The sequence below is a fragment of the Rattus norvegicus genome, chromosome 2 (genome assembly GCF_021556685.1).
Source record: "Rattus norvegicus strain SHRSP/BbbUtx chromosome 2, alternate assembly SHRSP_T2T, whole genome shotgun sequence".
Lineage (NCBI taxonomy): Eukaryota > Metazoa > Chordata > Mammalia > Rodentia > Muridae > Rattus > Rattus norvegicus.
Window position 1 is genome coordinate 149,529,336 of NC_141535.1, and position 27,225 is coordinate 149,556,560.

General features: G+C 40.5%; 1 protein-coding gene across 11 annotated transcripts in view; it reads right to left on the reverse strand.

The window, feature by feature from the left end:
• Positions 1-27,225, reverse strand: part of Plch1 (phospholipase C, eta 1) — a 230,211-nt gene that overhangs the window by 49,205 nt on the left and 153,781 nt on the right. For all 11 annotated transcript variants that reach the window (XM_087622850.1, XM_087622875.1, XM_087622831.1 and 8 more), the window contains 4 exon segments: positions 19,053-19,146; positions 16,951-17,154; positions 8,918-9,038; positions 4,569-4,740 (listed from right to left, as the gene is read on the reverse strand). In XM_087622850.1, coding sequence (XP_087478976.1) covers positions 4,569-4,740; positions 8,918-9,038; positions 16,951-17,154; positions 19,053-19,146 — 591 coding nt within the window.

Here is a 27,225-nt window from a genome sequence, read left to right on the forward strand (position 1 = left end):
AGCTCCCAGAAGATGAGTTCTTTTCCTTTAGAGAATATCTATAGAGCTACTCTGACGACATGGTGAGCAGTCACTTAAGCGGTAGGCTGATACACTCAGCAACCACAGACACAATGATTCCTGTATCTCTCATGCATTCATTACCAACCTAAATTACTCAGAGTCAACATTTTGTTGGGCACAATGACAGATACCAAAGTAGACCTGTGCACAGACATTTAAATACCCTGAAAGCAGCTTTCTCTTGTAAAATAGCCTCAAAACCAATCCATTAAAATAATGTTCAATGGAACAAAGCTAATAAATACAAAAGCACTCCCGAGTTAAGAACAGCTCTTCTCAAATGACGCTCAGGTTCCAGCTCCATGGAAGGAAGGGCACCATGGCAGGCGGCCATGAGGAGTGAAGGGGCACAGGCTTCATTTCCCCTTTGTTTCAGGGTGGCATGGGATGAAGGGATAAAAACAAAAGGTAGGCATCCTATAATATCCCCTAGCAGAGCTCATCATTCTCTTCCAAATGTATTTAAAAGAGGCTGCACACTGACTCCTGTATTTTTGGCCAGCGTTTACATATTCCTAGCTCACAAAGATACTTAATTCGGGCAGGAAGAAGAGCACCGCAGATCAACATTGCTGCTTTGGCTGTCTTTTTGAGACACAACCTTGCTCTCTGTAGCCCAGGCAGGTTTTGAACATCCAACCTTCCTGCCTCAGCCTCTCAAGTATTAGGATTACAAGCATGCAACACTGTGCCTGCCTAAAGGCATTGCTTGCCTTAACATGTTTTAGTAACAGAGTTACCCGTGGGAAGAGCTAAAGAATAAAATTAGGACCTTTCTGGATTGAACCTGCACAGGCCCAGTGAATGCTGCCAGTCTCTGTGAGGTGACATGTGCATCAGCCCTGCTGTGTCTGGAAGACAATTTGTGTACTGTTAATGGCAGTCTCTTTGGAGTCATCTATCACCTCTGACTCTTACAGTCTTTCCATCGCCTCTTCAACATGGATCCTTAGGCCCTGTGGGGAGAGGTGATGAACACATTCCATCTAAGGCTGAATGATCCAAACCTCTGTGCATTCTGTTCAAATATGGGTTTCTGTGTCAGTGTCCACCTATGCAAGAAGTTTCTCTGATGAACCAGGACCAAATGCTGAGAGGGAGAACTGGACACTGGCTCCCACCTCTCAGAAGTTATCTACAAGGAAACAAATTGTCCACCCTCTCCCCCCACCGCCAGTGGAGTCTTACTAGATGTATACTAACCACACTTGTGCATGGGTCCCATATTCAGGAGTAATTGGTCAGCACAAAGTGAACTCAAAGAATTTTGTAGACTTTCTGTTTAATATTGCTCTGTTCGGTTTTTTTATTTGTTTTTGTCTTTTTTGGCTTTTGCTTGTCTATTTTGTTTCCATTGTATGGTGCGTGTGTGTGGTATGTGCTATGTGTGTGTGGGTGTGTGTGTGTACTCACTGTGTGCACCAGGCTGGCCTTGAACTCACAGAGAGATTTGCCTACCTCTACCTCCAGAGTGTAGAGAATAAAAGTGTGCCGCCAGTGCCTTACCTTTTTATTTCCTAAGAAAGGGAGAATGGGTATAGAGCTGCACGGGTTAGAGATAGGAAAAATCTAGGAGGAGTTGGGAGTAAGTATTAGGGGTCACAGATACTGAACCGACAACCAGGAAGCCTTCATAGGACTGATCTATGGCCCCTGCATATTTATTACAGTTGTGGAGCTTGGTCTTCATGTGAGACTCCCAACAGTGGACAGCAAGGACTGTCTCTGACTCTTTTGCCATCTTTTGGGACCCCTTTCCTCCTCCTGAGCTGCCTTGTCCAGCCTTAATATGAGCAGAGGTGCCTAGTTTTACTGCAACTTGATATGCCATGTTTGGTGGATATCCATGGGAGGCCTGCTCTTTCCTGAAGAGAAAAGGAGGAGGGTCATCCGATAATAGGAGGGCAGAGGGGAGGTGGTAATGGTAGGGGAGGAACTAGGAGAAGAGGAAGAAGGGAAACTGAGGTCAAGACATAAAAATAATGATAATAATAATAGAATATGTTATGAAAAGTACAGTTATAAATATAAAAGCAAATGAAAACATAAAAGCAGATAAAGTAAGGTGAAATCTTGTGTGATGTAAACACTGTAGTCTGAGTACTCCTGTGAGCACTTTCTGGCCTGCAGACTACTTCAGTCATGCTCTAATCTTGGGTTAATTTGTTGTGGAATATGGAAACACTCCCGAATCCCTCTCAGCTCCACACTATCTGTGGCCCAGGGAAATAGTAACACTCCTGTGACCCCACCTGCAAAATGAGGAACCTCATGGGGCTGGAGGGATGGCTTAGCAGTTAAGAACATTGGCTGCTCTTCCAGAGGACCTGGGTTCGATTCCCAGCTGTCTGTAGCTCCACCTCCAAAGGACCCAGCACTCTCACATGGACATACATGTAAGCGAAACATCAGTGTGCACCAAACAAATAGATAACTCATTTAAAGGAATAGGAACCTGAGGGCACAGAATAACTGCTACTTTTAGCAACAGCAATTGGGGGTAAGCTGCTAAATATGTTATATTTAAAATACATTTTTAAATATATTTTATTATTTAAATATATTTTTATTTAATGCATCTGGGATATCAAAAGCAACTTTGTGTTCTTTTTCAGGAACACACACACACACACACACACACACACACACACACACACACACACACACTCCTTGTAGGTATAACGCTTTCTATTTGCCTAGTGGGTCAATGTGTTGACCTCCTGAATGGTAAGTAAGCTTTCCATGCCGCCTTTGGGATGGAGACTTTTTCTGCCAGAGCAGTGCTGCTTTTGCTTTGAATGGGAAAGTGCTGGAATACTTCAGGCAATCTTATTTTTTGTTTTACCTATTTATTTATTCGTTCCTTTTTTTTCCAGACAGAAGATAACACAGCTACCTTCAAAGTCACAGTCTTACTGCCTCTGCCTCCTGAGCGCTGGGATTACAGACAAGTCTTACCATGCACAGCTTTTCCCTGAACTTCTAAGAAACCTTACTGATACTGAACAGCTCTCTAATGCATCTGGGATAACCACAGCCCACACTGGTGCCGATCCTTCCAAAGACTGCCTCAGACCTCCCAGCTGTAGCATTCATTGAGGCGCCCTGGGACATTCTGTGCTATACAACCATGGTCTAGTGTTAGAGAAAGCATTCAGTAACTGCACACTGAATATCTGTCATAATCGCCACTATCCAAAAAGAAAAAGATAATTGAGACATGGCCTGGAACACACTGTTCAGACCAGACTGACCTCGAACTCACAGAAATCTGCCTACCTCTGCCTCGTGAGTGTATGCCACTGTGCCCAGTCAAAAGAAAAGATTATAATCAAACTGTCTGAGTCTACATCTAATTTCCTGACGGTGGGGTAAAGAAAATGGAGTATTTACAATATTACAAAGATAACACTTTAATGTTGGATGCAGAAACCAGTTTTTAGCACAGCAGTTACCTCTGGCCAGACTTGGGCAAGTTGACTTTAATATTACCTGTCATGTTATTAAGACCTCTTATTCAGCATGCATTTATAGGAGAGCCTGACAGCACCTCTCTGAGGATTCTATACTTATAATTTAATTGTTAGAAAAAGCAGGTTTGGGGGCTGGGGATTTAGCTCAGTGGTAGAGCGCTTACCTAGGAAGCGCAAGGCCCTGGGTTCGGTCCCCAGCTCCGGGAAAAAAAAAAAGAAAAAAAGAAAAAGCAGGTTTGGACTGACTCTGAAGATTTCATTATCTTTCCTACAGTTTTACACTGTGGTGGACTCTTTCCCTGACTTTACCTGTCCTCTGCCATGAATATCCTTTTGAAGAAGACTGTCTACAGCTCTGTTCTTTGTCTAACCAAGATTTTATTCCAAAGAAAATGCTCACTGGAGATAAGCAAAATGACAAAGCCCAAGATCTCACGGAGCTGTCTCCCTGACCACCATTTGCATTAATGATATTCATTCACTGCAGCAAGTTTTCTCCCTCAGAACACCTGTGAGGAAGTGCCACTCGGCTCATCCCCTCTCCTCCTGAATCCACAAGTCCTGAGGGGCATTGTGTCTATGCCCATGTTTCTGTTTGAGGAGAGTGCTGCTCACACACATAACCAAGACCAATCAACCATGAAGACTTTTCCTCCTTTTGACAGACAGTTATTGGAGCTTGAAATAGAAGAAAAGAATCTGAACAGAATGCCTCATACGTGGAGTCAAAGAGCTTTCTCCTCTCTTGCACTCACATGCCCATGCACATCTCTCTGTGTGAATTCTCCCAGACTTCAAACAGCTTGCACAGCATGGACAGCCAGAAAAACAAATTCATAGCAGGCTGTCAGCGGTAACTTGCCTCTGAAGGTGTGTCTATATATTAACATAAGATGCGTGGACAGATACCCTTCACGCGTCTGGATTCTCATGATTCCCTTTTAAATGTTCTTTATGTTTTGCCAATAACGAGGAAGATGTAGTTGATCTTTACTATTTTAATATTTGGGCTGTAACTGCATAAGTAATTACCTTCACCAGGATTTTGCCTTTCAGACTCTGAGGGCTTGGAAGCTGCCTGCACTCTCCTGTGTCTACAGATGACAGGTCCAGTTTGTCCTGGAATATTCCTTTCAGGTACTGAGCAATCTTCCTCTGCTGCTGAATACTGCAGTGGTTCTCAATGGACAGTATAACGGGAAACCTGAGGAGACAGCAACAATACCAAGGGTGTTCAATGGCGCCAGCTCACAGCGATCTTGGAAACCTGGAAAGAGAAACTGTACTCATTGCATTCTTAAATTCTCGGCAACCAAATGAACAATACTAATAATGATTAAAATGATGCTAAAAGGAGACAGATGAAGCATGCACTGAAGAAAAGCTCTTTAAAGCAGATATATTTTGCCAGGCACACTAGCTATGCAGAATACTAGTTCTTGCAGGATGACTTAACTTAGTATCAAGCAAGAGTGAGTAATGTAATACGAGTGTGTGTGTGTGTGTGTGTGTGTGTGTGTGTGTGTATGTGTGTGTGTAGCCTAAGAAAAGAAAATCCATGAGGTTGATTTTTTTTCATATTTATTCACAAGTGTGAGCAAATCCAAGAGACTGCTGCCTATCATTAAAGGCAGTTGCTTACTCTAAAAATATACTAGTCTCAGCTTGAGAACTATGGGGAAAACTAAGGTAATACAGCTTTGGTTTAGTGGCATCAAGTGTCAGAAGTGCCAGGTCTCTGCCAGTAAAGGCAGCTGCTATCAAGCCTGATGACCTGGACCTGATCCCTGGCACCCACATGTGGAAGCAGAGAATGGACTCCTGCTGGTTGTCTTCCAACACCCACACGTGCAGTGTGGCATGTGAAGAGACCCCCCCCCAACTTACCCACACACATAAATGTCTGAAAAAAAAACAGCTATCCATTCTACAGCAACACACGTTTCAGTATAGAAAATGTAAGGTGGTTCCCCAAACCAACCACATGCTGAGAGGTTAGCCGCCAAAGCATGAAACAAACACCAAACCAAATCAAAACCAAAATCTCAGTTTTCTTTCACCTACCTATCTTTAGAAATAATATATGAAATCTTTTCAAAGTACACAAACCAATATTTGAATTACCTAATACATTAGTGTAAAGGAAAAACAAAAAAGATGTCTTTCAGCAAGCACAAACTCCACAAGAGGCCCATGACCTCTTGAAATTTACACTCGATGCTGAGGTCTCAGAGAGGTTCCTTCTACTGATGGTGTCTTGCCTTTCTGACTGTGGTCTGCCAGCTAGTTGGGCTCTCACATGGGTTTATCCAAGAGTGTCGGGAAGAGAAATTAACAAGTGAGTATCCCTGAGACACATGCAATCATGTAGGTTTCAACAAAAATAATTTCAAATTCTCAATTCCCATATAAAAAGCTCATGAGTGTCTGGTGTTGCCAAGCAGAAGGATGTTCTGAACAGGAGAGGGTATTGAGCCTCACCCCACTAAGAAACATTGGTCAATGTCGTAAGGCCTTTTGTGGTGGGCATGGTTTAGGGATTTTGCTAGCATCTGGTGAATGGAAGTTGGAGAGGCTACTAAATGCCCTACAATACACAAGATGGTTTCCTGCCACATATAATCTTGTCCCAAATGGTCACAGTGCCAGAGTTAAAAAGCCTTGCTAAAAAGAAGACATTAAAAATAGAAGAAAAATAAAAGGTCCAGAATTTGTTAATGCCATAAAAAAGTTATATAATATTCTCATTTAAAGTGTTTCCTATTTTTTCCATCTTTATTAAATTGGGTATTTCTTATTTACATTTCAAATGTTATTCCCTTTCCCGATTTCAAGTACAACATCCCCCATCCCCTCCCCTTCCCCTTCTATATGAGTGTTCCCCTCCCCATCTTCCCCCCATTACAGCCCTCCCCTAGCAATCCTGTTCACTGGGGGTCCAGCCTTGGCAGGACCAAGGGCTTCCCCTTTCCACTGGTGCTCTTACTAGGGTATTCATTGCTACCTATGAGGTCAGAGTCCAGGGTCAGTCCATGTATAGCCTTTAGGTAGTGGCTTAGTTCCTGGAAGCTCTGGTTGGTTGGCATTGTTGTACCTATGGGGTCTCGAGCCCCTTCAAGCTCTTTCAGTCCTTTCTCTGATTCCTTCAACGGCGGTTTCATTCTCAGTTCAGTGGTTTGCTGCTGGCATTCGCCTCTGTATTTGCTGTATTCTGGCTGTGTCTCTCAGGAGAGATCTACATCAGGTTCCTGTCAGCCTGCACTTCTTTGTTTCATCCATCTTATCTAGTTTGGTGGCTATATATGTATGGGCCACATGTGGGGCAGGCTCTGAATGGGCATTCCTTCTGCCTCTGTTCTAAACTTTGCCTCCCTATTCCCTGCCAAGGGTATTCTTGTTCCCCTTTTAAAGAAGGAGTGAAGCATCTGCATTTTGGTCATCCTTCTTGAGTTTTATGTGTTCTGTGCATCTAGGGTAATTTGAACATTTGGGCTAATATCCATTTATCAATGAATGCATACCATGTGTGTTTTTCTATGATTGGGTTACCTCACAAGTGTTTCCTATTTTAAAGATGTATTTACCATTATTTTATGGGTTTGAGTGTTTCACCTGAATATGGGGTGCACTTCTGTTGCCCATAGAGACAAGGAGAGAGTGTCAGATGCCAATGAATCTGGAATTAAAATTGGTTGGGAACCAAATGATATAGATTCTGGGAACCAAACCTAGGTCCTCTGCAGGGGTGCAGAGTGCTCTTAACCACCGATCAATCTCTCCAACCCCTATAGAGCATCTCTTCTAAAAGTATTTAAACATGAAGTCAGTATTGCAGGCACCAGATGATCCTCTGAGGTATGGGGTGGTACTATTTTATATAATGAGAAATACTGACAAGTAACACTCATAAAAATCAGGGTTTGGAAGGCTAAATTTACCACTAAATACTTCCATGTAAAAGATGCCAGAAACTAAATTTTCTATGCAGCAAGGATAGCTTATTTGAAGGGCATTTCAACCTCATGCTTAATTAACAAGCCCAAATATTAGAAAATTTAAAGGCTACTAGCTTCTAAAGTATTTTATGCAATCACAATTTTAGCTTGCTTCTTTAATTTAAAAATCCATTTTTGTATGCTCAGTACATTTATGGAACTGCTAAATAGAAATCAATGATTACTGAAGTACAGTTCCATGTTTTCAATAAGTTTACCATCGCATATCTACATAAGAAGGCAAGTCACCAACCTTTTTTATTATGGTGTTATATGCCATGACAGATATATGTTCAGACAGTAAGTATAAAGAAAGGGGGAATTCGTCAGTTGTGGGTCAAGATACATTTCCCAGTGAGGCAATGCTACGTAATTTTGTTGTATAAAAATGAAGCAGGTGATTATCATGGTGGGAGGGGTATTTGGGGGAGATACTAGCACACATTAGGTTGGGAATTATAAAAGCTCCAGGCTCGTTGGATAATGTTGAAGTGGAAGACAGTCATTGCTAACAGATGCTAGGTCTCTGCGGAGCAATGACAGAAGAGGATGACACTGGAAGGGGAAGAAGCCACACATGAAGACATCTGGGTGCTGTAGATGCTTTAGAAAGAACACTAGGACAAGAATTACAGCAGCGGGGTTGGGGATTTAGTTCAGTGGTAGAGCGCTTGCCTAGGAAGCGCAAGGCCCTGGGTTCGGTCCCCAGCTTCAAAAAAAAGAAAAAAAAAAAAGAATTACAGCAGCATTTGTGTTTCAGAATTAAGAGAACACAGTGAAGTCAAGGAAAGGATACATTCATGTGTTGGATGTCCTATGTACTCTGAAGTCTCTAATGTTCAGCGTTTTATTATATTATGCAGTATCATAAAACAGTTATGGGGCGAGAGAGATGGCTCAGCAGATAAGAGCCCTGGGTGCTTTCCCAAAGGACTAGGGTTCAATTTTCAACACCTACAGGAAAGATGAGAATTGTCTATAATTACAGTCCCAGAAGATCTCAAGCCCTTTGTTACCTCCACAGGCACTGCATGAACATAACACTCTGGCATACATTCAGATAAAACACTCACATGCGAAAAAAGAAAGTCTTGTAAGATCACAAACTATTATGTATAATAGCTTGTTTTCAAGCTTTATGAGTTTAGAAATTTAAAAGTCATTCTTCCAAAAAGTATTTTCAAAGAGGCAAGATGAGAGACAATGTGATTAAGAAATGAGTGGGTCACAAGAATCCATAAGTTGGAAGCCATTGTACTTGTTCCCAGTCATTACTGGGAGCTGGAAGAGAACCAGGACAGTGGGAATGAAGCTGGAGGGTGTAAGGAGGGTGTGGAACTCCCAGGCAAGGGACAGAGCATGGCTCCCAGGTGTTTCTATACTTACTCATTTTTAACAAATGCATGCTTGTTGATGGTCTCCACAACATCTTTGAAGAGAATTTTTGAAGTGAGAGTATAACCATGGTGGACCACTGGCTCTCCATCTGGGCCATCCCAACAGTCAACTGCCAAAAACAGAAGTTCACATCAACAACATAAGATGTCTGAAGTTCCTTAACATCTCGGGATGTACCAGAAACATTTATGATTACTAGAACTTATACATAGTATAATTCTGACAAAGATGTAAAGACAGATAGTGAACATAACATCCTAGAATACTTTATGAGAATAAAGAGAGGAGATATAGGATTTGGAGGGTTTTTTTTTGAGTGGTTATAGTTTATAAAAGTATCATGCTCACAAGTAGATCAACACATTTCAAAGTTTCTCTTGGCAATTTATCAAAATTAAACCAAATATACCTAAGAATATGATCTTTAAATCTTTTCTTTATTAACAAAAACATATTGAACTTCTCCATATAAATCTTTTTATCTGCAGGTTGCTTTTGGTCCCTGCAACAGATAGCAACTATGCCTGAGCCTGTTTTGAGATCAGACAACTGCAATATTGCCTTTAACCAAGGTCTCTGGCTAACGGCTAGTCACTCAACAGATTTCAGACTTGCTCAGCCCACAACTGTGTGAGCTGGCATCAAACTTCCAGAATTCGGCTTCCTCTGCTGTGAGAATTAAAGGGATGTACCATCATTCTCAGCCTGAAGTGGACATTTCTAATATCTTGTGGCATAGCAACTGTAGTGATCTCTTAGCTTCAGACCTTTCTCAAGTGTTAACGATATTGCCGGTGTTAACAACTGTTCTGTACAGTTGTTCAGTTGTACAGAAGTATAGCATGTGTAATTCTGTCTAGTGTCTAATAGTAGTGATAATGAATAATGATGTCACTGGTTCACTTTCTACTATACCATGCTTTTTTGAAAATCATTGTTTCAGAGTGTACTTTTATCAATTTATAAAAACATTTATTAGAAAGCAAAGGCTCTTTTTCCATAGGAATAGTTTCATACAGATCACGTTTGCTGTGTCTCTTGATCACATTAAGAAGTGCACTAATTCACACCACTTAGGTTTGGGCAAGTACACTCTGATATTTGGCTAAATTGCCTGACACATTTGCTAGAATGTATCACTACCATCAGGCAGCCCATCACTGTGTGCAATTTCAACACCTCTTGCCCTGACCTACAATCCTATTTTTAAAGCAAAAGTGATATAGTAGATAATATATTAATATCTTTCAAAGGAATGATTCAAAATTTAAAAGGCATATCAATACATGATTTGTTCTTCACACCAACATATTTAACATCATCAGTCATGAAATAGTATACTTCTGCTAATATTTAAAACACAGGCGGACTATCCACAGCGGATATAGATAGTTTCTAATATTTTGTGTCTGAACTCATCAAGTTTCTGTTCATTGAGGATAACAACACACCAGAATAGCACTGAGGTTGGGACGGCCAGATTCAAGGCAAGATTCATGTAAAGGCTAACAGTGTGCTGGTGGTATTGGCAAAATCCAAACACTCTATCAATCCCTGTAAGACATAAGCCAGCCAGGCACCGCTGGCACTGATTTTCAACCAGATCACACAATGGAGGCCTCCACACACTCTGACAAAGAGTGAATCATTCTGAAGGCCAAGTGGCTAGTCCAAGAACTTTTGGAATAAGGGAATCTACAGATTTCCATCATGGTGGCTTTCAGGAAAAACAGAGAAAGCTGTAAGCCACTTTAACAGCATTATAGTCAGTCCATAATAACAAGTTTCCCCTATCATTAAGTAACTTAGGCTGGAAAGAAAGTGAATGAATGACAGTATAGAAAAAGATCACAATCTGTTTGATTTTTCCAACAAACCCACTTAACCACAGTGGCTTGTCAGTCTCCCCCAGGACACCAAACATACACTGAAGAACATCACATGCATCCAGTAATGGAGATAGAAAAGCAAATCATCAAAGTACAAGCTTGGAAGAAGACAGATCTGAAAGTCACAATACCACATAAAACAGTCCGTATATACATCATTCTCCATTTTAAACTTTCATCCCCAGAACAAGCTGTTTATGAAAACATCTGTGGGTCTAAGCATCTCTATCTATCACCTGTTACGTTCTATGGGACTGATGTTCTATAGGCCAGATGCAGGTGTGTAGATTGTTGTCTTCATGCAGGTGAGAGCATGGCAGGGCCTATGATTGGACAGTGAGAAAATGGGGCGGGGACAGAGTTTTAGTAAGAGGAGAGAGAGGAGAAAGAGAGGGGGAACCAAGATTGAGGCAGAGAAGGATGACCCAGATCCATGTGGCCTTAAATGGCCACAGGTGGTTAGGAATATTTCTTAAGGGATGGATTTTTATAGGTCAAGTTATCTTATCTAGGTGGGTGGTTTATATCACTATCAATTGGTTGTGAGTTTACTGTGTGGACGATTTGTGGAGTGTAAATTTATTGAGATAAAATTATGGAGATAAATCTGATTGCTAAATTATAAGCTTATTGAGGCATGATTTTAACAGGCTGGTGGGAGTTGTGACTGGAACCATTAGGGGGTGGATGCTGGGAAAGTGAGCAGAGTTTGGCTGCAGAGAGCCAGCAGGGAGAGGGCGACCACAGCATGGCACGTGGCTAGCAATAGGGGTGGAGAGACTGCCAGGGACAGAATAGCTGGGGTTACTGTGGCGCGGTGCCCTAGAACTGGCCACCGCTGAGATTATACCCCGCTAATGCCATATGGCTCGACGATGCTGGCTAGCGAGAGTGTGAGGATGTTTTTAATATTTACTGTGGCACAGGCATTTAAGAATAAAGCCATTTTCATCCAAGTCTAAGGCAGATGGGTGACTCTGGCACACAGACTTTGGTGTGTCCATGCCCAAGTTACAGATATGAACCAAGAACTTCATGTTACAGGGCACAAATTGTTGGGAAGCTGTAAGGGATCACGTGAGCAAATTTTAAGCCTTTAGAAACAAATACATATTTGATTACTAGGCTTAGTCATGAACAAAGCAAGCACTTCCTTTTAAAGCTAACCTTCCTCTTTTCAGTTCTAGGCTTCCAGTATGTCTCCTCATTCTCCTGTGGTCTGCTAGTCTTTATTTAGTCCTTCATAGGCTGTTCAGAAAGAGTAGCAGCTTCCTGGTTAATACTGGATCAACAGGGCTTGAATCGCCAACCTGCAAGCTATAGGAACTTCAGTCATTTACCTAAATCTGTGCTGACGTTTCCTCTTAGTAACTTACTCCATACCTCCCAGTGCTCTGGGGCTTAAATGAAAACAGGACCTGTCCACAACACAGAAGCAGACGCGTTTTTCTTACCACAGTTCATTGAAGTTCAAGGTGACAACCCAAGCTCCCAATATGAAAATGATAAAGTACGAAGCTGCCCAAGCTCATCAGGTAAGTATAAATGGTGTCTTTAGCAAAAACTTCCCAGAAAGAGTAATTGGACACTTACTCTTCAGTTACAGTTCATTTTAATGGGAAGAATTTCAAGTCAAATACCAGGAGAGGCATTTGCTGGCATAAGCTAGTAGTGAAAGACTTGGAAACACAGAACCGCACCACGAAGCCCAGTGTGGCTTGTAGTACACTGTCAAGGCTGAAGCAGAAAGAATGCAATGAACCTAAGGCCAGTCTGTCTACACAGTGAGTTCTTGAACAGCCTGGGCCACAGTGGAAGGCCCCTACCTCAATACCCACAAACAAAAAGGCAACAAATAAAACAACATCATCCTGTGCTGGGGCCCTACATATTCTCAGACTGTGTGAATATCTGGGCCACAGGTGACCTATAGTCTTGAAGGGTCTCTTTGGTGATTGCCAAACAGAAAGAAGGTAAAGAGAAAAGCATGGTGCTTAAAAGCTCCCACTCATCTGAAAGTGCTAATACAACTAAAACCATGCATCCCTTATCATAATTTGTCTTAGTGTAATGGCTTTCCTTTTTCATATCCAGCCATAGCTGGAGGATTAGAAGTTTGGGTTCAATATATGAAATCGAGTATGGGAACACAATCAGGTTCAAATAGTGTTTTTAAATGAGAATTTAAATGCCTACCCCCATAGGCTCATGAGTCTTGGCACATCGTTTGGTGGAACTGTTTGTGAAGGATTAGGAGGTGTGGACTTGTTTGAGGAGGGGAGTCACTGGGGTGGGGAATGCGCTTTGAGATTTTAAAATCTCATGCCACACCTAGTTGGCACCGCTCTGCCTGGTGACTGTGTCTCAAGACGGAAGCTGGCAGCTACTGCACTCAAATATCATGCCTTCCTGTCTACCTTCTGCCACGTTCCCTGACATGCTGGTCATGGACCCTAACTAACCCTCTGAAACCATACGTCCCAATACATTCCTCATTCTGTAAGTTGCTTCAATCTTGGTGTTGCAAGCAGGATATTGATCTCGGACAGATAAGCAAAAGAAGAGAAGACTTGCATCCAAGAGACAGGAAAAGTAAGAAACAGAACAAAGGAAGTCAGTGGCAAGCTGTAATGTCATCTAGAGGGGATAGCCACTTTATGAATCCACAGAGTGCATTTGGCATTTAAATGAGAGGCCACCTTCAGTGTGACTTCAGTGAGGCTAGGTGCCCAGGGCATGCCTATACACATCACATCTGGAAATGTTTTGAGTGTTAAGTGATCAAGGAGCTGAATAATAGCCGAGAGCTTAACACCACCTCAAGACCTGTTACGTAGAAGTTTTCTTTCATGTTAGTACTTTGAGCATTTTTAGCATTCAGTTATTAAGTCATCTGACTTAAGTCTCATTGGTAATAGTCTGGAAACTGCCGCAAAAATATTGTTATAGAATAAAACATAAATCTACAAAACCACTTTGAAGATTGTTATTTTATATAAATAGTTGGTTTGCTTTTTAAGATTTATTTTTGTTTTATGCATATAGGTGTTTTGCCTGTACAGACATCTGTGTACCACATGTGTGTATGGTGCCCATGAAGCCAGAAGAGGGTATCAGATCCTTGGGAATTAGATTTGTGTAGGTTTGTGAGCTGCTATGTAGGTGTGGAGAATTGAACCCAGGCCCTGCTATAACTGAGCTTCACTGCTCCTGTGTCAAAGCGGTTGAGTTTTGCTGAGAACATAGGAGGAGGTAGGCATACAGATTTTGCATCACTAAAGATTGTTTATAAAATTAATTCCACCCTCCCTAACTTATCAGTTCCCATTTCCTGATGTTTTCAATGATTTGTTAATCTTCTTAGGCTCCCCAAACAATTTCCACGGGTTATACACAGGGGGAGGGTGACAGCCTTTCCTACATTAAAGTTCATATACTCTTCCTCTCATTGAAGACAACCAATATCATTTTCCTTTCTCTTAAGTCTCACCCCCAACACACAAGCACGCATGGGTGTGCACACCTCCACACACACAAACAACAACCACCCCACACACATATCATATCATAAGAAAGATATTCAGCTATTAGCTATTGCCTGATGGTGTAACTGCCATATCCATAGAGACTTATGAACCCTTCGTCTTTTCAGAATCATTCTATTTAGCATTTGGTCAGAGTGCTGAGAAAAGTGAGCATTACAGCCACGTAGTACCTCGAAGTGCACACAATGTAGTCAAACACTGATCGTGTGACAGACAGGCCTCTGGAACCAGTGTATGTTAAGAATGTCAAAGGGTTCAGAGGGTTTGTGTGTGAGAGAAACAATAGAGTGTTACTAATAGGCTGTTCTGGTGTAAGTTTGCAAGTCCAGGACACCGAAAGAAAGGCAGACAGTGGAAAACAAGAAATTTATCAGGAGCTATTCACAGTCTATGCTGGCAAGGAATCTGCCTGTGTCCTAAAACTTAAATGAAACTGGATCCAAAAATATTGGATTCATTTACTTGGCAAAGAAAATCTGAAGACGGTAACATTGAGAATGTACCACAGTTATCATTGTCCTTCACATTCGTCCAGATTTACAGTGAGACACAGGAGAACGTGGAGCGCAAAGATATGAAAGAAATGCAGTTCAGTGAGAAAGAGAGAGGAAAAAATGCTTTAAAAACTGCTAAAACTGAGTGCAGGGCAGGTGGGGACAAACTGGTTATAATTATTAAGGAAGTTAGTGCCTCTCGGCTGAGGCATAGTTCAAACGGTAGAGCACATTCTTAGCATCTTGAGACCCTGGGATCAAGCCCCAGCTATGAGGGGAGAGGCATTAAGAAAAACCCAGAGCTTTGCACTAGACAGTAACAGGTGATATGAGGGCAAGACACCCAGACATGGCACCGTCTGAAGCTCCAGAATGAAACCCATGTAAACTCGTTTGATAACCTTTTGTTTGACATGAGAGTTTCTTTAAAAAAAAAAAAGCCCCAGGACATCCTGCCTGAGCCAGGCCGTGGAAGGAAGTCTTTTCCCAGGCTCAGCCACAGAAGGACACAGAGGCCACTTCAGCGATGGTCCAACTGGGCCAGGCTACATTTCAAACAGTAGCAGAACTTAGCACTAGTCACATAGCTGGTTTTGTGGGCATGCAAGACTCAAGAGTAAAGCTGTGGAGACTTGCACCAAGGTTCTAAACATCCTTGAGGTCAGGCAACGCGTAGCATGGTAGGATTCCCTAACTAGGGCTCCTGTGAGGGAGCCTAAGCTGCAATGATGATCAGAAATATTAAAAATACCAGGGATATAAGCTATTCACTGGGTAAAGCTACAGAGGATGATTGAGGAAAACAAGCTCAAGAGAGAAACCACAGAAGTAAAAGGCAACAGAGCTCACAGAAACGACTACTCAGTGTTGTTTACATCCAGATAAAGCCACCAAGAGCTCAAAATGCTGGACATAGTGGTGCAGGGTTGGTGTTCACCCTAGTGTTCCTTTGGTCAGATCTTTCAGGGCTAGGCCCCCATTTCTCCATTTTGGAATGGTTATGTTCTCTGTGCCACTGTGTTATTTTGGGAATTGACAGGAGGCTCCCAGTTCTGAGGTATCTGAGTCTCAGAAGAAACTGAACGTTAAATAGTGTTGATTTTTAAGCCCTTGGAGACTCTTAGGAGACAAAACGCATTTTCTATTATGAGGTTAAAATACAGAGATGTAGCTGGGCATGGAGAACCCTCTTAAACATGGATAACACTGTCCATGAATGTGGAGCTCAGACAGAATAACAAAGGTGGGAATGAGATAGCCTGATGCCTAGCTAGTGCTCATCTCTCTCCACTTCCTGGCTGTGGATTCAGCATGAGTAGCCACCTTAACTCTCACTGCCTTGCCTTCCCCATAGATGTGATCTGGTCTATTCAAGCAGTAAGCCAAAATAATTCTCTTGGAGCAAAGATTCCTTCACTAGTCCCCCAAATCAAAATTTGAAACTGACCCAACTCTGTTTGATAACTTTTATTTTACCCCACACTCTACTGGCCTCGATGAACAAACCTATACCATGCCTGTTCCTCAAGCAATAGAAGTCTCTTACTAGCAGTTTTATGTACATGCTCCCTGATAATTTGCAAGCTCTTCAAAAAATAATATCACATCTTACTTATATCTCTTTCCTTATCACTGAAACTGACTAGCAATTTAATAAATATAGACCATGAAGTCTCTTATTATTATTATTATTATTTTGGTTCTTTTTTTCGGAGCTGGGGACCGAACCCAGGGCCTTGCGCTTCCTAGGCAAGCGCTCTACCACTGAGCTAAATCCCCAACCCCATGAAGTCTCTTAAAAATAAATAGCTCTCCTAAACTACTTTTGCTGTTGTTGTTTTTTAAATTATTTTAAAATATCTTTTCAGGAAGGTTATTTTTCTCAGATTTTTTTTTTTGCATTTCAAGGTATGTTTCTCAAATGTTGGCACATTTTATTTCTCTGTCCCCTATGATTGAAAAACAAGAAAAGAGAGAATAATGACTTTATAATAGAGAAATATCTCTAATTAGTATAGAAAGAGCTTTTGAGCCTCTGTTATTCAAATGGCATATTAACCAATCACACTTGAGCTCAGACAAACTATACTTACCTTCCACGCATCGACATCCCTCTTGTAGCACCCGTGCATACATGTCCACTTTGGATTGAGAAAGGAGCTGGTCCCCAGTCAGGTATGTGTTATGAGAAGAAGCAATGTAGTAATTGCAGAGAGGCTGATCCATGTCTTGGTATACTTCATGGTGCAAAGGGTTAAATACATCACAAGCAGGGCTACGCATGAAGTTCGTGAAACCTTCAAAGGAGAGAGTGAAATGACACAGCTTTTACAGAGCACCTAAGTAACTGATGCCAACAGAGACAAAAAGGTCAAAGAATATTCATAATCAAATATCAGGACAATGCTCGTGACACCTGGGGCAATGAGAGATTTGCCTGTTGACAAATCAAAAAATATGACTTTGGGGGAGCAGCTATTTAAGAAAACTTAACCTGCATCCTTAAAATACATTTATTAACTATTAAACTCAAGTTATGCCTATGTAATGTGCCCTCAGAGATGATCAGTATCATATTATAGCCATATTAAACCTCAATCAACCAGCAGCTGGTAAGTTGTTACAATGTTCTGAACACCAGCACATGATAAAGTCTTAGGCCAAACTTTAAGTACCGACTCAATTCAGAGAGTGACTAATTATGAAACTTGTTTTGGAAAAAATACTTCCACATAAATAACTTTAAAATGATGCTTTGTTTGTATAGGAAATGGATGATTTTTCTGTAACTTTGCTTAAAGCCTAAGTAGCAGAGGCAGCCATCATTATGAAATTTATGAAGAAAAATATAAGTGACCAGAAGTGGTCATTATTACAGCAGGTTGTTTCACTTCTTTGAGAATCGTTTGGCAAAATCCAATCAGTCAATGTTCTCTGAGGCTTCATAGTTTCTTCCTGGTGACCTTTATGTTTATAACTAGAGACCACAATTAATCGCATCTTTTGGGGAAGCCTCAAGAAAAATATTCATATCTAGGCACAGTCTTAAGAGGCCCAAGTTAGTTTGTATCCTGTTTTTAAAATAGTTTTAATGATAGGAAATTTTAAATTACTCTTGTTCATTTTAATTCTCTTTCACCCCAGGAAATAAGTACTTGGCATTAAAGATTCCTTATCAAGACAGTTATGGTGATATGAGCCTGATTGCTACACACACACACACACACACACACACACACACACACACACACACGCATACACACACATGCATACACACATACTGGCACACACATGCACATATATATGCATACACAGTATGCATACACACATGCACATGCACACACACACATACACACTAATACACACATACACACACAAATGCATACACACACATGCACACACAAATGCATTCACACACATATGCACACACATGTACACAAACACTTGCACACATACACATACACACATATGCACACACACACACACACACACACGCACACACATGCATGATGGGAGCAGGGAAATTCCAGAAGTTAACAGTCAATTGTGGCTTTGCATGTTCTTGGGGAAAATTGAGTTTTCCTGAAATCTGCATGAGAAATCCCATAGCCTATAATTTATATTTTAAAGGCACATAGCTTATACATACTATAGCTATATTTATAACATGTTTTTAATGTATAAATCTTAGGGGATAACTTTTTAGGGAATAATAATAAGTAGATTATTTAATTTCTTTTGGTCTTATTTCTCTTAGTTATTAAACAAAGTGGTAATATTGACAACACTTCTGTTTCTAATAGTTTCCTAAAACTCTACCAATTGGGAAAAACAAACCAATTCCTAACTCTTTGTCTTTTGAAAAAATGTTTATTTTCAAGTCTCTACTTTTGTAGATTAATCGTTTAGAGGCCAAATTTTCCTCCTGCAATCATCAATACATGACTACTTCCAAAATAATATTATCCATTTGAGCAAAGTCCAAATACTTCTTGGCATTTACTACACACAATGGTGCTGCAAAAATGAGAGAAAAGCAAAACTAGAGATCTGCTTTGCAGAAAAATATTTGCTTCCTGAACTTCATTTAATTGCCTAAAATTTTACGAATATTTCCCAATTTTGCTTCCTAAAAACAGTAATAAAATTTAAAGTAGCAGATATGGGAGACAGAGAGATTAGGATCACTGGTTACCTTCTATACCGAGGACGTTTTTCACTTTGTTTTCTTCAGAAACTTCGAACTTCTTTATGACGTCCAGACAATAGTCCAGTGTGACATTACTCATCTAAAGAAAGCAGAATTGAAAGAAAGCACCTGCAACTTCATGAGCCATGTCCCTCTGTCTGCAGCACGATGTACGGACCAGCGCCCCCCACTTGATAGTTCAGAGGGCAGCAGGAAGCACTGTCTGGAGTCTTCAGGTTCCTTTTTCCTTTTATCTTTGGAGGATAATTATGATCTTACCCTGCCTAGGCATCCATCAGCTTTAGTTTGTGAACACACCCCTTCAACTCTTAGCCAAATGCTCTTTATGAAGGAATAGAAGAAAATTAATGCAAAACCATTGTTCAAAACCCACTCACAATATAGTAGCTATCGGCAAAATAAGTGAATTTTACATAAAAACTAAACTGTGATAATCACAAACATATGTGGAAAGAAGATTATGGTCTGTCAAAATAGGACGTCTTCTAAGTAGATTGAGCTGTGTGGGCATTCTTGAAGAGTCTTCTGAGCAATCAGCTATGGAGATTCAGGAACAGGAAAGTGAGGAAAAACTGAACAAAGAAAAGCTAGCTGAGAGTGAGCATAACAAAGGACACAGCCACTAAGTGGCTTTCGTTCAGATCAGCCAGTCCACAGAAACCAGGTGACTTCAAAAGCCACTCCCTTGGGCATTTCTACCAGCTGGGGCAGTACTGAGGGTCAGGGAATGCTGTGGGGGAACCTTCTGTAGCATCAACAAGGCAAGGCTGCACATGCTCTTATCCCAGTCAGCCTCAAGGCTGCTGCATGCATACATACACAAGAAGGGAGAGTAAACTCTTTAGAAATAATCTTTTTTTAAACAGCAACATAAAGGATGAGGGCAGGCTTGGAACTGTAGCTCAATCGAAGAGCACTTGCCTAACATTCAAAAATCTATGATCCCTAGAACACATACACAAAAAATGACATTAAAAAAAATCCATTTGCTCAGGATTCTAACAATGACCTTTTAAAATGCTGATAAGTAATGATGAGGGAAGCCAATCTTGCAAGCCAATATGAATACTAAAAACATTATATTTATTATATTATTGTTATATAGTATATTCATCAAAGATTCCACTGTCTTTTAGGTTCAATGGGCTTTTAGTAAAATCTAGAGTTTTTTTATTAAATCATCTGTTTAATAGGACTTAAATAGAAATCTGGTTAAGTAAACAGAACTACAAAGCCCCCAAGGTACTCCAGAGACCTAGAAGGCTGTGAACAGCTTGTCTACTATGAGCTAGACAGATGTCCATATCTCATAATATAAAAAGAAGCACACTAGTAACTTTATGCACCATGGAAAGGCCTGAGTCCCCTTTGCAGTTATTCATGGCCTTTGTTCCATGGTTTACTCAGGTAAACCGCCAGCAGCCCATGAGATCTAGAGCAAGGTACTCACACCAAACTACACACTATTCTAGAGAAAAGTTAAGGGGAGAAGAGCAGAGAATTCATTATCATAAGACCCAAACCAGAATTAGGTTTTATAGAAATCACACTTTAAAAATATTCACTATATTAATAAGCATATTAGTAAAGTCACCACAAAACTTTTCTTGAAATAACTTTCTGTCAACTACAGTTTGAAGTACTCCGTTAAGGACAGCTGAAGGTTGAGTGACTCCACTCTCATTCGGCCCCACGGCCTTCTCATGTAAGTACCATCTCAACAGCATGACACAATTTTACTCCTAGGCCTCTCTTTGCGATGCCTGCTAGACTTGCATATTTCTATCAAAGCAAGATAGCGATTACAATCACCTTTGTTTTTAAATGTGCACAGTGTACACAGGTGCCTGCTGTAGGAAGTGGACGAAGCCCCGAGCCTGTTAATGTGAGTCCTGAGTGGATTGTGTGCTGGCTGTTGAGAGAGGCACGTATTCTTAATCGCTAAGCCATCTCTCCAGCACCTACATTTGTCATCTACACATAATGCTTTCTACCTCAGCTTATAGATAACACAGTGGATGCAGAGAATAATTAAGGAGTATCACAAAAGTCCCAGAACTGTAAGAAGCAAGAACCAAGGTTCACATTTGGATCTCCTAGATTTTAAGTCTAAATGTTTTTCTTTCATGTAGATCTAATCAAGTGATGTTGTCTTCATTTCTACTAAATTATTTGAAAGCTGTTTGGTTTTTCAATATAGCTGAAATTTATGAATCGTTTGAAGCTGTTACAATTTTCAAACCAGTTATTGGATTCTGATTCGTTGCATGTTTAAGACTGGACTCATTCTTGTTCTGTTCACTACTGTATTTTAAAATCATCCAGAAAAGAAGTCCTCACATTAGAGGAAAACACACACAATGTAGAGGAGTTACAGGAAGCAGTAATCAGTTTGTAAAGGCACCCACATTCTGACCCTGCTTATCTTTAGACTTGGTCCTGTGGGGCTTGATGCCCCAGACAAGGAGGATGCTTAGAGGGGTGAGGTGGGAGTGGCTGGGTGGGGGAGCACCTCAAGGGCAAAGGGGAGGCAGAGGAGGTAGAGGGGTTTTTGGAGGGGAAACTGGGAAGGGGGATAATATTTGAATTTGAAATGTAAACCAATGAAATAATTAGTGTAAATAAATAAACAAATAAATAAGTCAAAAAAAAAAAGAAAAGAAAAGAAAAAAGAAACACATTTCCAGGGAGAGAACCTTCCCAGAGTCAGCAGGGTAAATACAATATTTCTCATGGCCACAGCTGAAATAGAATTTGCAAATTTTAACATTGCTGAACTTATTTTTATCTGAATAACTCGGTCTACTATAGAGTAAGTCAAAGTTGTGGTATTAATGACTAAGTACAATTCTTTTTGATAAACCCAGACTCTTTCCTCCAGAGGCAACAAAGCTAATACTTACTGTTTGTTTTGGAAACAAATCATCACCTCCTTGTGTTTATGCTCCTTTCCATTTTATACATGTACCTGTTGACTTATTATGTTAAACGCTATGTAAGACCGTCATCTAACGTCATTTAATATAAGCTCTCTTGAGTCCCCAAGGCTTCCCACTTTGTCTATCATCCCACTGTGCATCTACCTAGCCCTATATAGAACTTACTAAATAATCTGGCCTTTACATTATTCCAACTATGCGAGCATTGCACACTGGTGGCTCTGCTGTGCAGTAAAATTTAATAGTCTGCCACAAATACTTCCCGTGATTCTAATGGCACCTTGGCATATTTTTCCCATAACAGAAAGGGAAGACGTGGCCCTGAGTTCCACTGTCCCCTTTAATAACAGTGCCTCTTCTAAGCTTGTCTGATTTAGAGCTCTGAGGTGCTTCGGCGCTGACTTCCGGAAGAGATGTCTAACAAAGTCAGATGGCTGCACTTTACCACTGTTCTGTACGTATTCAGTGACTTATCTTGCACACGCACCTTCTTTGACGGTTTATCGAGGCAGAAAACTCTAGGTTGGAATCACCACTCATGTGTTCCTCGGCTTCCAAGTGGTTTTGGGAAAGTCCTGATGTGGTGCTTATGCCAACCCTGCTTATTCATCCTGCTTTGGTTTAATTCAGTTAGCTTTATTTTTGTTTCGGTTTTTTTCACTTTAGATTTGCATCTGAGTGGTTCATCTTTCATCGTGTTGATGGTCCTCAACTGTCTTCTCTGGAGATTTGTCTCTTTTTAAGCTTATCACTTTTTATATTGCTTGATAATTTCCTCCCAGGTCCTCATCTGTTCTCCTCCCTCCGCTTCCTAAACCCTCTACTGTGCTTACCTCTCTGCTCTCAAACTTGAACTTGGAACTCCTTTATCCCCACTCAACCTTTTCTCATGGTGTCTCATTCTCAGGTTACGGCTATAACTGTCTCATTCTGATGACTTTACCAACCAGCTTCTGACATGTCCTTTTTCTGTGCTGCATCTATTCCACCTCTGCTAAGCTTCTTGTTTTGATTTGTTTGTTTACAGTTTTTTAATAGTACAGGATTTCCTCACTCACTGCTGGTTAACCTCAGCAGTCTTAGGGTTTGAGTGTAGAAGAAGAAAAGTCGAAAAGATTCACTCACAGAAGGGATAGATGACAAACAGCTCTAGAGAGGGCCCAGTAGAACACAGGTGAGAAGGGGAAGGGGATAAGCAGAGGGAGAATTTACTGGGGTAAAGGATAGGAAAAGAAGGGACCACAAATGACAGCAACGATGTTTAAAATTATTTAAGGACATTTAAAATCAAGTCAATATTTAGTTGGACAGAAGATCTGTATTCATGAGCACAGCTCATTCCTGGCTTTATTGCGAGACTCTTAGACCATGCTACTACTGTATTTGACTTCTGATATAAGTTACTTTCTTAGGATGGAACCCTCCCACACACAAACTTGGTTGTTACTTTAGGGCTATTATAACTATTATAGCCAACAAGCTACTGCCTTAAAGCAACACTTATTCTGCTGTGGTAATAAAACCAGAAGTCCAAAACCAAGATGTCAGCAGCATTAGCTTCCCTGGGGGCTCCAAGGGAGAACCTGTCAGCACCTCTCCTTGTAGCATAAAGTGGCGTTCATCTCTTGGCTTGAGGAATACTGGAGTCTCCACCTCCTCCAGAAGGCCTTCTTCCTGTGTACCTTTTTCCACTGTTATTTTATGAAAACTCTTACTTTGGGTTCTAATGTCTACCACAACACACAGACATTCAATTTAGCTCCAACACATTCACTGGTACTAAGAATCATCACTGAGATCTTTGGGTACGAATATTCAACTCACTATAACTGGTAATGCTACCATAAGTTAAATTTCTAATATTCTACCTGGTAAGGATGGACTTGGGTGAAACAAGAATCTATTTATTGGCCAGTATTTGATATCACAGAATATGTAATACCACCTGCAGCCAATAGTGCTATTTTCTATTGCAACTGATATTTTATAAGGTGAAAAATCCCAGTGTTTATAAAAAACTTGTGTTTTAAAAAGATAATGGATCAGTGACACAGAGACCCAACTGCCTCAGGTTGTCCCATTGAAGAAGTTTCAAAACACAAATGCTATCAAGTTCTCTAACTGCACACTTTAGGTTGTCATCAATAATTTTTATTCATCCTAAAGAATGCTGAATGGCACAACTTTCCAAATTTTTCTGTATGTACTTAGCTATTTCTTTAAAATAAATGACTGCAGGTAAAATGGATCAAAGTTTGATAAATTCTGAAAAATTTCAGTCTTGTAAAAGTGCCATACTGAATAATTAGACCGTTTACAAGCTAAGTAGTTACTATGATCGTTAATGTTCACTAAATTAATGGGTCAAAATAATAAGCTTTTGGCTTACTTTTGCATTTTTGATGACTAGTAAGGGCAAACTGTTTATAGGTACACTTACCCATGAAAGCATTTTCCACACTATTGAAACTCAGTATTTCTTTTTTAGTGTGTTGCAAATCCTTCCCTATTTTGTGATTCAGTTAAATAGTGTTTGAAATAGGAGACTTTAAATTTTCTATACATTAAAATGTTCCAATGTGGTTTCTGTCCCCTGAAGTACAGTAATGTAGATAGATAGATAGATAGATAGATAGATAGATAGATAGATAGATAGATAGATAGATAGATAGAATCTTTCAAGCCCTACCCATGTGTAAATTAGCTTCAAGCTAATTTAGAAAATTAAACCAGATACAGATTCTCCAGGGCAGACTTCACACAGCACTGGCTTTCCCCCCCCCCAATAAATTCCTGGCAGAACTTCAACAGGAGCAGAAGAGGTGAGGAAATGCACGCCCCTTAGCAAGCGATGTGCACCACTGCCCGTCCAATGGGTTGGAGTGAATCCACTAGCCTGAATGAAGTTAAGGCCACTAGAGGGTTGTATATTTTAATTTTAATTCTTCACTTTGCTGCACTTCTGAATATCTCAGTCACTTTCATCAAGATCAACCTTCCACTTGACATTGAGAGGCAAGAAAAGTAGGTACTGGATGCCCTTTATAAGAAAAGAAACCAAGGTCAAAAATCAAAACTAATGGGGATGAGCAGGTGAAGCACTACCTGGAGGTTAGGGGAACTCAAGCTGGATAGGCAGGATTCCTGCCGAAAGCCAACCAAGATTCTTAGACATCCGCAGGGCCTGGAGCAGGTGCCATGCTGAGGAACTTAGATGCTAAGGATGGCCCCAGGGCATTTTATTTGTGGAGCATCTATAATATAAGCATGAAGACACAGATTGATGACATCATTGCCCAAAGTTATTAATTTAATCCCCAGCTCCCTCTTTCTTCACAATGTCCAAAAGTGGAAATGGGAGGGAGCTCACAACCTCTCATCGCATGGATGAACTATTCTGAGGTCCAGCAAATTCAAATTTGAAGGGGACTGACTCACTGGAAGTAACAAAAGTTATCCAATCATTCAGGAAATCCTAAGGGTTTTAATGGTTCATAAACATTAGGGGACAAAAAAGCACTTTATTATTATTATTATTATTATTATTATTATTATTATTATTATTAAATTTCATCATGGCAGATGTGAGAATGATGAGCCAAATGGGAACTAATACAGAAGAAAATTCCAGTTCTGTGTAAGTGATGACATTCACATTCAGGACCGGCTACCCTAACACACTGCACCTTGGAATGTAAAGAAATACCAAATGCAGGAAGGCGTCTCCTATCTACCTGCAGGCCTTTAAGCAGGTATGTACTCCTGGGAAGGACTCTGGATTTTTTCCAGGAGTGACAGTGTAATGCTCTCATTTAGAAGATGCCCTGCGTATACCTACAGAGAAGGAGCCAAAGACACAGAGATGACAGAAGATCTGAACAAGCAGCTCTTGCCAAGTTCTTCCTCTGCTCCTATTCAACTTCATGATCTCACAGCCCTTATCCGCCATTTATATTTGCCCAGTCTGCAAGTCTGTTCAGGAGTTGTTAGACCCGGTATTCAACATACACAGGCATTCCTACTTTCTGACATCCTCATTGCCTTACAGTGTCTCGTGGTGTTCTGAAAATTCATCGCAGAAATCTGTAGGGTTTTTTTTTCCTTTTTAAAATAATTTTAAGATCTTCAAATTGTTCAAAAGGTAAAGAAAATTTTTATTCCCTATGGAATTGTAAAACCTCATGAGTACCTGCTCACTTGTAGTGCTACACAGGTTCCTTGGAAATGACAAATCTGTACAATAAAGTAAACACAACAATTTATCAAACAGTTAACATAGAAATGAACTAAAGTCAACGACTTCCATTTCCACACTAATCCTGCCAGGGCAGTATGGCTATCAAGAGAATTTTAAGACTCACAGACTTGTGAATGAGAGGCTGTGGTGGTTTGATTGAAAATATTGCTCTTCCCCCTTCCCGCTCACATGTTTGAATACTTGAGCCCCAGTTGGTGGAAATGTTTCAGAAGATTAGGAGGTATGGACTTGTTGAAGGAAGTCTGTTAATGGGGGCAGGCTTTGATGTTTCAAGTCTCCTTTTCAGTTTGCTCTCTCGACCTCCTGCTTGAGAGTCAAATGGTGAGCTCTCAGCTGTTCTTGCCTCTGTACCTTAGCTCATTCAGCATGGATTCTAATTCTCTGGAACCACATGCCCAATTATGGTCTTGGTGTTTTATCCTGGCAATAGAAAAGTATCTAATACAGAGGTGAATGTGATCTGAGTCAAAGAAGCAACATGTATGTCCAGATCTGATTAACTCTGTCCTACCAAATATACTCTAACAACAACAACAAACAAACAAACAAACAAACAAACATAACAGCAACACTAATAAATTCCATTCACAACGAATAAAGTGCTAACTGGCTTGAATAGAGAATAGAAAAAGGAAACATCAGAAATCAGGTTGAATATATTTCACTTTAGAAAGAGATACCAAGAAAGGCATTGAAAGCAGTTGGTAGCTGAGTATAGCTGTCTTTGAAGTGAGAGCTAATGGATTGTGTTCAAGCTGGTTCTCTCACCACTGAAATGGGGTGGATCTCCCCAGTAATGGTCAAGGAACACCTCTGTCTGATGACTCCTTGTCAGTTTGTCTGTGTCTCTTCTTTATCTCTCTTACACATACACATACCCAAAATTAGCACAACAGCAAATTATGTGGGCAAGTTTTCTTTCTAATAGACGACTTTAAACAAAACTTAAAAAATGATGTAA